The sequence below is a fragment of the Carassius gibelio genome, chromosome B10 (genome assembly GCF_023724105.1).
Source record: "Carassius gibelio isolate Cgi1373 ecotype wild population from Czech Republic chromosome B10, carGib1.2-hapl.c, whole genome shotgun sequence".
NCBI lineage: Eukaryota > Metazoa > Chordata > Actinopteri > Cypriniformes > Cyprinidae > Carassius > Carassius gibelio.
In genome coordinates, this window is record NC_068405.1 from 12,632,981 (window position 1) to 12,644,485 (window position 11,505).

Sequence of the window (11,505 nt, forward strand, 5' to 3'; positions counted from 1 at the left end):
AGACTCATACAACACCCACAGAGTTTATAAGTGGGCGTTCTTGGCAAGAATAAGCTCCAAGACTTAATATCAGTAGTCAAAAGTCTGTCAAGGCTTCTGCAAGGCTATCAATTAAATATCAAGTTCATATAAATTATCAGTGAAAGCCAAACATTACATTTCAGAAAGCAATTCACATATATCAATCTGACCTTTTATATTAATACGAAATTGTGAAAGTTTGTGCATTTTTTTTCTCTACAGGAGATGGGGCGTACCACCTCTGGTCTGGAATCTCAAGAGTCTGTGGGTGGGGACAGGAAACGGCCAAGTGCGTCTAAACATATTAACCGCCAACGGAGTCCCATCCAGTCGTACAGCGGTGCAGAGGGTAGAGTTAAAGATTGTTCAGAATGGAGGAGCCCAGAGACTGAGTTAAAGAAATACAATCAGACAGACTCAGATTCCCCTTCTGAACCCAGCACTAAAACCTCAGACAGAGGTCAGAGGGCACAGAAGTCAGAAATGAAGAAGAGCAGGCACTCTAAACATCAGGCTGGGTTGAGATCCACCCACAAGAGCTCCCTCAGCAAGCTGGAGACTGAACTCTTGAAACACATCCAAGCCAAGAGGAGGCACAAGGAGCGTTCAAAGAGGGAGAAAAAGAAGGAAGGAGAGCTGTTAGACACAAGAGAATGCATGGAGAAAACAATGGAGGACAGGAAAAAGAAAAAGATAAGGGATGGAAGAAAGGGGCATGAGAAGAAGAACATACACCAAAATGGCGGACAGTTGGGACAGATAACAGGAAAAGCAAAGGAGGAGAGGAAAAAAGGAATGTATGAAGACAGGAAGAGTGAGATGCCTTCGAAATCAGCATCTCCCAATTTAGAAACATTGTATCCCAGTGATTCTGAACCTCTCCTGGATGACCTACTGTTTGAGCCACTTCAACTCAATCACAGAGAGGAAGAGTTCTCTCGACATACCTCAGGGTTCATCCCACCTTCTACATCTCCTGTCAGTAATAACCATTGTTCTCCATGCCAGTCAACCCATGAAGCCAATACTAAAGCCTTAGAGGTTGACGACCAGTCAGAATCTTCTGAGCCCGACCATGTAGACACTAGCGATGATGACAGTGTAGAAGCCAATGATGCTGGCAGGTTCAAACTTACTCTTCCCGATATGCAGGGGAGCTGTGAAGAAGAAACCATCAGAAGTAAACAGGTTGTTTTAGGATTGCCTAATGCCCCAGACCTCCTCCCCGCTCACTGCACCTATAGTGAGGAGCTCCTAAGGTTGGACCCACCAACAAGTCCACCTGTTCTGAGCTGGCAGGGCTCTCCAGTGTCAGACTTAGGTGATGATGATGACGAAGGGAAAGACGGAGATATGATTAGAGTACTGAGGAGGCCAGTGCTACAACCTAGTCCAACACACTCATCTCCACTAAGAGACCCAGTGGAGATCAACACTGGAGTCGACTATTGCCACAGTGACCTGGCCAAACTGTACGGCCTTCCTGAGTCCTCTAAAGCAATGGACAACGAGGAAGAAGATGAAGAAAAGAGAGAAGAAGAGCAGAAATATAATAGCCCTGATGCATCAAGTAGCTCTGAGCCCAACAAACCACACTTGCACCAAATGGACACATTTGAATCAGCAACCTCAGCGATGGGCAGCCATAGATACACTTACAGGGGCGGACCATTTGGACGGCCACCCCCTGGTGCATTAATTGGAGTGAAATACTCATCATCTCTGTCTTTGGGTCCTGAGATCCACCCTCCAGACCAGCACAGTCCACCTGCCACATCTCCAATCACAGAAATCCCAGATCAGGTCACACCACCACTGATCCAGCCTGCAGAGAAGGACAAAGAGAGTGAAACTGAGGAAGAAAGAATGGAAACCACTGCAAAAGATGAAGAAAAAGAAGAAGAAAAGGAGAAAACTCTTATGCAGAAGATGGATGGACAAATGGAGATCAAAGTAGCTGAATCAGCTATAGACCCAACCTGCACTTCACTGGAGGAGAAGGAACCTGTAATGTCTCCCGCCACCCTACAGGATAAACTAGTACAAAGCTGTGAGCTTCTGCTCAATCAAAACTCCAGCCCTCTGTCAAAGGCTATGAGAGTTAGCGGGTCCACATCTATTGGGAGAGAAAAGGAACAAGACAGAAGGGCCACACAGAAAGATCAAGTGAGGTCTCCAAGAAAAGCTAGTTGGAAAGTAAAAGGAGAAGATCCCGAAAAGAGTAATGGAGAAGAGAATAAAAAGAAAAAATTGAAGGACGAGACCAAGACAAAGGATTCATTTTCTGAAGGTTTAAATGAGCAATTGGTGGAAATCAAGAACAAACAGGTTGCCCTAGAAAACCCAAAAACTTACTTGAAAGATGGAGAAACAAAATCTAAAGAAGTCAAGAGAGAAAAAGAGACAGACATTAAAAAAGAGACCATGAAAGATGACACACTAAAGGCTGATACATCTGCCACAGCATCATCTACATCTGCCACAACCAACACACAAACCCCTGTTACTGTGACACCCTCCAGCAGACCTCCGCTCCTGGCCCGGGTCAACCTCCTTAATCTACAGGAGTTGTCTAAAATTCCCTTGAAAGAGCTGAGGATCTGTTTGGTCAGGGTTGAGACTGGAGGTCGGGAGACTTTCATTGCGTCAGAGATCGAGCAGAAGACCGTGCCACTCAGTGCCATCAACATCCAAAATAGTGCAGCTGAGGTCATACAATCCTGCAAGTAAGTTCACATCAGATTATTCTGATGTACCTAATAGTTATTAGCAGTGCTTGCTGAGGCTAAACCGCTATGAAGCTAAAGGCTAAATTCCATGGGCTGACACTGAAGGCTCCTGATCCATATCGAATAACAGTATGTTGGAGGTGCACTCTTTTAACTTGGGCCAGTAATCAACCACACAGCTCCACCAGGCACCCATTCGCAGTGCCTTAGCATCATAACACTGTTAAATGCTCCAAACCTAGTATTATAATGACTTTGATGGGGAAAATGAATCTTTTTTTTTTTTCAGTTTTTTCCTTTCTCTGCATTTACACATACACCCTTTCTGGTTCTGTAACAGAGGTGCAAACATCAAGAGCAAGTTTCGAGAGTCATACCTGCTTCCAGCATTTTCAGTGAAACCTAACCTGTCCACCGAGACTCCAATTCCCAGAGAGAAACTGAACCCTCCAACACCCAGCATTTATGTGAGTTGAGACCAATCAGTTCATAAAGCTTAAGTGCTGTATGTTGGATTGACACTGAGTGGTTGAACTAGGCATTGCAGTCCAAATTCAAAATATTGGAGAGGGGTTTTTTCGCCCCTCATCCTCAGACTTGTACTGTAATTTGTTAATCATATTTTCTGTCAGACATTAGTTCATATGGATCCATTAGAGGTCTTTATTATTGTTGTAATGATAAATGATAACCATTTATGTTGACTGTTTAATCTCTGTTATTCTAACTAAACTGTGTTTATGTTTTTATATTTTTAGCTAGAGAGTAAAAGAGATGCCTTTTCTCCGGTGCTGCTGCAATTCTGCACAGACCCCAAAAATGCTGTGACTGTCATCAGAGGACTGGCTGGATCCCTCCGTCTCAGTGAGAAAATACAATATCACAAATACACATATACACACACACACATTACGTCTACATTAATATGAAAACATTTAAAAACAACATTTTCCAAAAGTTCACTTGGCCCCAGAAAACACTAAAATAATTGTATTGCACACATGTAAAACATAATAAAAGCTTGGTGAGATATTAAGTAATAGAAAATAAATATACAATATAAATATGAGATATAAAATAAAGCTCTCATGCTAATATTCTACCATGGTCAGTTTATTAGCAAAAAAATCCCATCACTTATTGATGTGTCTAGTGCACACTCCATTATTCCACGTATGGTCTAAAATGCAATTGTCCTCAGCAGTTGCAGGTTCATGATCTCTGCTGGAATGTAATATGAACAAAAATAGTGCAAAGTAACATATATCCTATCATTTACAATACCATGAAAGTGTATACCATATTTTAGGCACATGCCAGTATAAACATAGATATCTATTGTTTCAATATCAGTATGGACATATGTCTAAGACGTAGAGAAAAGATGGCTTTCAGGTGTTTCCGGTTTAGTGTGACATTCTTGTCTTTCTGTTAGATCTGGGTCTGTTCTCCACTAAATCCCTGGTTGAGGCCAACTCCGAGCATGCGGTGGAAGTGAGGACTCAGGTGCAGCAGCCAGCAGACGAGAACTGGAACCATTCAGGATCCGCCCAGACCTGGCCCTGTGAAAGCAGCAGATCTCACACCACCATCGCTAAATATGCACAGTACCAAGCATCCAGTTTCCAGGAGAGCTTACAGGTAGATATTGTTACCATGAGCGCCTCACTGGGATCAGAAATCAACTCTATCTCACGCTTAACTGGAGATACATCTAAGTCTCAACGGGAAACACTCTGGTGACAGCATAACAGTCTGCCTCACCCAATAAAATCATATTAAGTTAAATGAAAAATTATTACGTGAAATGTCCCTTCTCCTCCCTCTCAGGACAAGGGTATTGCAGTTTGATGATGCTGAGGTTCCAGGCATTCGCCTGGAAGTATTAGGTACACAGTACACACGCACAATCTAAATCAAATTTAAGAAAGTGAAAGTTATTTCTATTTTTAGGAAGAAAAAGACAGTGAAAATGAGGATGAAGATGGCAACTCAGGAGAAAAAACTGTGAAAAAATCCATCTCCCAAGGAAACACTGGGACTACCACCACATCCAGGTAAAGTAAAAAAAAAATGTTTTAAATATCATATAACAATTCAAATAGATTGCTGTTACCAGGCCCAGTTTAAATTAGATATTTTTTTTATTTATTTTTTTGGTTTATTTTTTTAACAGCTCGGAGCAGAAAACCATTGGAAAAATCATCAAATTTGGAACCAACATTGACTTGTCGGACCCAAAACGGTGAGAAATGTTCATTTTGATATCATGGTGATATTATTTTACAATCATTCGTAAAATAATGTTGGACAGAGAGCCTATGGGTGTCATGCACAACAGACTTCTGTATTCTATAAAACCGGTCTTGTTGCTTCCGCTTCAAGTGTTTTCTATGTAGAGCTGTTAACTCAAGGTACCAAAGATGATGATAACCGATGTCCATCAGTATGTTGATTGAGATCTGAAAGTTTTTGTATTTTTATTCTTTTAATTAACATTCGAATATTAAAATTGAATAAAGCGCTAACAGTAACAACAGCTAGCTAGCTGATTACCTTGGAATCCACAGATATTGGCATCAGTTCATACTGCTGTTAACACTTTCACCAATGAAACCGGTTTTCCGGTTTGGTCAGGTGACTTTCGACATACAGTATACCCCATTCACTGTGCTTTTATGAGTGTCATTATTACTTGTATTGGTGTGAGTAAAGGACCGTGGGGTCTTGTCTTCAGGTGGAAGCTGCAGCTGCAGGAGCTGTTGAAGTTGCCTGCGTTCATGCGTGTGTCCTCCAGCGCGAACATGCTGAGTCACGTTGGCCAGACTATACTGGGCATGAACACAGTCCAGCTTTATATGAAGGTCCCTGGCAGCCGCACACCAGGTCAGTGTACACACACACACACACACACACACACACACACACACACACAAACACAAGGTATTCATGGATTTGAGCCTTCTCTAACCCTTACTAACTTGGATTCGAAAAAAGACATTATTAAATTAATTTATGAAGTTGTTTACCTTGTGGATATTTTTTTATTATTATTATTACCTTTGATAAGTTTGGTCTCTTGCAGAATAACAAAACCTTTCACACTCTCTTTAACACACAATATTATCATAGAGAAACATGTTTGATTTAATTTAGATTTTTTTTTTATAGGCTTTATTATCATCATACTAAATTTAATTAATAATTTTTTTGGTACGCATGTATGTATGCCTCATTTTCAGGATGCAAAATAGAAATTAGAATATTTTTTTGAAATGCGACCTGCATATTAACTGGAAATATTTTATAATGTTTTTTTATTATTATTATTATTATTTGCCTTTATTTTACTTACATTTGTTTACAAAAAAAAATAATTTTTCATTATGATAAATAGAATTTATAATGTGTACGTTACCTGGACATGTTAACAATAAAATAAAATATAAAAATGTATGATATTTTTTTTTCATCATTTATTTATTAAAATAGACAATCATAGAATTTGTTGAATGTGACAATGTTTGAAATAGTTAAATACATTTTAAATATTATCAGATGTTATTTTATTTTATTTTAACTAAAGTAAAACTTTACTTTTATTATATTACATAGACTTTGTGAAATGTGACTTGAACATGTTTAAAGAAAAGGACAAAAGAAAACCTATTTTAAAACCTGAAGATCTGATTTCCTCCCTCTAGGACATCAGGAGAACAATAACTTCTGTTCGGTGAACATCAATATTGGGCCTGGAGACTGTGAGTGGTTTGCCGTCCATGAACACTACTGGAAAGCCATCAGTGACTTATGTGAAAAGTAAGATTTGGATCACACATGGCAGTTATTTTTATGGCTTACCATGATGATAAATGTGATCAAATATAAAGCTATTGGTCTTCTGTGTGTTAGGCACACTGTGGACTATCTGACAGGCTCCTGGTGGCCGGTTCTGGAGGATCTGTACCGTTCAAACATCCCAGTGTACCGCTTCATTCAGAGACCCGGTGACCTGGTGTGGATCAACGCTGGCACTGTGCACTGGGTCCAGGCCGTGGGCTGGTGCAACAACATTGCCTGGAACGTGGGCCCTTTAAATGGTGAGTCTACACTGTGACAATAGGGGGCGCCAAAGACATTCATCACACCTTTACTGTATATATATTTGCCACTTGCTTCATCTTTGTCTTTCCAGCCTATCAATACCAGCTGGCTCTTGAACGCTTTGAGTGGAATGAGATCAAGAAAGTCAAATCAATCGTCCCCATGATTCACGTGTCCTGGAACGTCGCCCGCACAATCAAGATCACAGACCCAAACACATTCAAGATGATCAAGTGAGTGCGGTGTTGCAATATTTGTGTCACTGAGACCTACTTGAAATGATCTTATGGTTCCATCTCCTCCTTGTCTTGTCTTTCAGACATTGTCTCCTCCAGTCCATCAAACACATTCAGATTCTGAGGGACCAGCTGGTGTCTGCAGGGAAGAAGATCTCCTATCAGAGCAGGGTGAAGGATGAGCCAGCATACTACTGCAACGAGTGCGATGTGAGGACACTCAATACACTGATGGCAAATCATGTTCTGTTGTGAGATGTTGCATCTTGTTGATGTGTGTGACTGTGCGTGTGTGAACAGGTGGAGGTGTTTGACCTGCTGTTTGTGACCAGTGAGAACAGCAGTAGGAAGACGTATGTGGTTCACTGTGAGGACTGCGCTCGGGAGCAGAGTCCCAGTCTGAGCGGGGTGGTGGTGCTGGAGCAGTACCGCATCAGTGAGCTCACAAACACATACGATAACTTCACCCTGGTAAGACAAGCATTCATACGACAACCATTCATATGCAAATTACATGTCAGAATGTAACTTAATAATATTTATTTGACTTTTTTCTTTATAAGACAAAAATGCTTTATTTTCGGGATCCTAGAATTTTTTATTTTGTGAAATGTGACCTGACCAATAAAATAAAAAATGCATTTATATTTCTAATAATTTTTCATTTAGATTTTAAATAAGCATAATTTAATTAAACTGTGACCTGTACATGTTTAAATAAAAGAAAAATCTATAATATCATTACCTATAATGTTTTATTTTATTGTTTTTTTTTTTTACGTTTTAATTTTTTTTTATTTTAATCATGCTAAATAGAATTCATAAACTGTGTCCCTGATATGTTTAAAATAATAAATAACAATAACATAAGTAATTATATTTTATTTATTTATTTTTTTCATTTTTTTAATAGGCACCAATTTACATACGCAAAATAGAATGTGTAATATTTGTGTAAAATATGAACTGGATATTTATATAAAAAAAACAATATGTAAAGCTTTTTTAATTTTCGTTTAAAAAATAGGATTCATTTTGAGTATGCAAAATATAATTTATCAAATATAATTTATGTGAACGGTTAATGTTTAAAATTAAATAGCAATAAGTAACGCAATTTTTATTTTTAAAAAATGCAACATTTTTAGTAGACAATATCATTTATAATATGAAATGTGAGCTGAACATGTTATGTAATTTTTTTTTCTCAAATAGGCTTGATTTTCAAGCTTTGTGAATTGTGATGTCTAAAATAAATATAAAATAAAATCCAAATAAATAAATAAAGATTTTATTTTAAAAATAGGCTTAAATTCAAAGCAAAATATATATATATATATATTTTTTTTTTTTTTTTTTCGTGTGAAATGCTTCCAAGTAAAATAATCATCGTCATCATCATCATCATCGACCACTATGATACTGTATGTCCATTTTAAATGAATTTCGCAGCACTTGTGATGCATGATTTTTCTCTTGCAAGGCTCCAGTCCCATGCTGTAGGTGAACCTGATGTCTGAATCTTCACAGCCATAACCAAATCTCCCACCCTCCTGCCACAAAGCAGCGGCACAAACCTTACGTTCTCCTTTTTTATTCTTTTTCTTTTTTCTTTACCAAAACCACTACTGCAGACTTACAGAACAGCCAGCCAAATGGCTGTTTACTTCACATTGTTTACAATACTATCAGCCGATGTCTCTCCAGCGCAGTTGTCTTCCCTCAGCCAGCTACTGACGGACGTCTGATAGTTCTCCCGCTCCTGATTACAGAATGACTAGAGTGGTGCTACATCATTGGACTTGGCTATCAGGTCACTCATCCGCAATGGATAACTGCTGTGATTCCTTTTTTAAAAGAAATTGTCAACTTGCCGAACATGTGCATTAATTCAGGTACTGATGTAGTTTACGTTTTTTATGCAAATGGAAGACGATTTCACCAGTCCAGTTTGTCTCTGGTTTATCTGAGTAAGTGGTGCTTTGATACAATGTATATAACAGCAGGGGACTGATTTCTCTTGCGATGGCATTACGTTTTTTGTTTCTGTTGTTACGTTCTTGTCATATTTACTACAAGTCTGACCTTTGTAAATGGTATTTGCATATTTGACTGGGTGCTATTTTTTTTTAAGTTGTTAGGCTTTAAGGTTTTCGGAAAGAAAAAACAAACTTTTTTAACAGTCTAGACTAAGACCATTTGGGCCTTGTAGTATGCATTTAGACAAAAGATGATTTCCTGGTATTTGATGAAATAAATAAAGACTTTTTTAGAGCATTAAACTATCACGTGAGGTACAGTATATGTAACAGTTATTCCAAAAAATACGGGTTTAATCGAAAACGTATTTGATTGCATTTGTCTGGAAAACCTTGTGTGTGTTACGTGAATCTTTTTTTTTACAACTCAAAAAAAAAAAAAAAAAAACATTATAATAATAATAATAATTCCTGCAAACTTTCTCAGTCTGATCGACTCCTTTAATTCGATTTTCTTATTTTTGGAATCATTACTGAATTATTCTTTGTTGGCTTTGTTTTGTATTTATTTACTCATCTTTTCCTTTTTGTATTTATTGATCGTTCGTGATGCTTCTCTTTTCTGAGACATGCGTATTTTGTAAATCTTTCTGTTGTGCTGATGTGGTGAGGCTTACGGGGGGACGTCTGATTCAAAATGGTGCTGATCCCCCTTCCTCCCGACTCTCTCTCTCTCTCTCTCTCTCTGTCTGTATAAATGATCCGTAGCTTTGAAAACATGAATTTAATAATCTCACAAGTTGGTGCTTAGAACAGAGTCAGTACACTTTAATGAACTGAATGTCTTTGTACTGTATATTTAACACATTGTTTGCTTTACATGAGGTACAGGATATTGTGATTCCAGTCATCCTAGCCGTTCTCATCTATGTCATATTTGACGAATTGCAGATTATTGAGAGTTTTCAGATTTGCGTTCCATCGATACCTCTCGGAGTTTGTTTTCAGGTTCGTTGCCATCCTTGGTTTGTTTTACTGTATAAGAAAAAAGAAAAGATAAAATGAAAACGAAAAAAAAAAAAGCAAAGGAAAACATTAAGGAACTGAGCCAGACTTGTCTAAAACATTTTGTGATTTTTGTGTGTTATACCTGATATAATTCTAACTATAAAAAATAAAACGTTCTGATAAATTCCCATGTGTTTACGTAGCAGTTCTTTCCGGATTGTGTGTGAAAGTGTATTGTAGACAGGTTACAGATTTCTCCACGGTCTCCTGTCTGTCTGCGAGTGGAGCGGAGGCCTGCAGAGGTCATGACACCTCAGCGCTCTCGGCCGACTTTACTGAGGAAATCCTGGCTCCAAGGACAGGAAGACAGGTTTTCCTCTTTTAAGACAATCAGGATATACCTTGTTTTTCACCATCCCTCCACAATTAACTTCTTGGTATATTTCACCAGCAGCCTTTTTATCTCCCTCTCCATATCGCCACTGCTGTGAATAAACAAACAAACAACTGTAAACTGTTTATTTGCTCACAGATAAAGTCGTCATCCTGTTTTCACCCCTTTTAACCCAATATCTTAATCAGTTCACTCTATCACAGTCATTCTCCACCGCTGGGTCATGACCTGTAAATGGTTATCAGTTCTGATAATGTCACAGACTGCTGCGAACCGAATTATGCCAAATGCAAATAATTACATGCAAGTGACATACAATGGTGCATAGTTCTGACAGGAAAATAAATAGGCTTCAAAAGGAAAGAGAAAATGCCATACCAAATTATATTTAGCATATTATTCATTAAAAATTACATTTATTCATAGATTAGTTTGAGGAATGTCCATATGGCAGTTATAAGATATAATATAAGAAGCTCAATGACTTAACATCATGTGTTCAGTTTATATAATATAATAAACATAACATAATATAATGTAATATATAATAATTAAAATATAATTTGCAGATTTCTTTTTTAAGATTTTGGTTTAATTTGTTTTATAAGGTCCGATTCTCGCTATAACAAACCATTAACTATGATTTTTGCCTCAATAAACTCCTAATTTACTGCTTATTAGTTGTTAAGTTTAGGTATTGTGTAGGATTAGAGATGACTAGAATATGGCCATGCAGAACATTTGCTTTATAAGCGCTGATAAACAGCCAGTATGTTATTAATTGATATAAGCAACTAATTAAAAGTGAGAATTGTTCCCTAAAGTACTACCAACATTTTTTTTTTTTTTGCCACAATTTCAGCATTTAATTTTGGATCCTGAAGCAAAAACCCCTAGTATCTCATTCAAAAACAGCCAATCTACATCACGTCTGCTGAAATCTGCTGACATCCCAACAGCCCCCTGTGCCCTGACAGATCTGACCTGTCCTGAGAGAGATTAAACAGGCATCAACTCCCCCGCTGTAGCTCCAG

At 38.0% G+C, this 11,505-nt stretch overlaps 1 protein-coding gene across 11 annotated transcripts in view; it reads left to right on the forward strand.

Moving 5' to 3' along the window:
* The window catches only part of kdm6bb (lysine (K)-specific demethylase 6B, b), a 41,854-nt gene extending 31,589 nt beyond the window's left edge, over positions 1 to 10,265 (forward strand). For all 11 annotated transcript variants that reach the window (XM_052567332.1, XM_052567331.1, XM_052567329.1 and 8 more), the window contains 13 exons: positions 244 to 2,747; positions 3,091 to 3,217; positions 3,509 to 3,614; positions 4,186 to 4,391; positions 4,704 to 4,807; positions 4,927 to 4,995; positions 5,488 to 5,636; positions 6,455 to 6,569; positions 6,663 to 6,850; positions 6,946 to 7,087; positions 7,174 to 7,300; positions 7,391 to 7,561; positions 8,574 to 10,265. In XM_052567332.1, the coding sequence (XP_052423292.1) occupies positions 244 to 2,747; positions 3,091 to 3,217; positions 3,509 to 3,614; positions 4,186 to 4,391; positions 4,704 to 4,807; positions 4,927 to 4,995; positions 5,488 to 5,636; positions 6,455 to 6,569; positions 6,663 to 6,850; positions 6,946 to 7,087; positions 7,174 to 7,300; positions 7,391 to 7,561; positions 8,574 to 8,597 (4,032 nt within the window). In that variant the 3' untranslated portion in view covers positions 8,598 to 10,265. The remainder of the gene's footprint in view (positions 1 to 243; positions 2,748 to 3,090; positions 3,218 to 3,508; positions 3,615 to 4,185; positions 4,392 to 4,703; positions 4,808 to 4,926; positions 4,996 to 5,487; positions 5,637 to 6,454; positions 6,570 to 6,662; positions 6,851 to 6,945; positions 7,088 to 7,173; positions 7,301 to 7,390; positions 7,562 to 8,573) is intronic.
* The last annotated feature ends 1,240 nt before the right edge of the window (positions 10,266 to 11,505 follow it).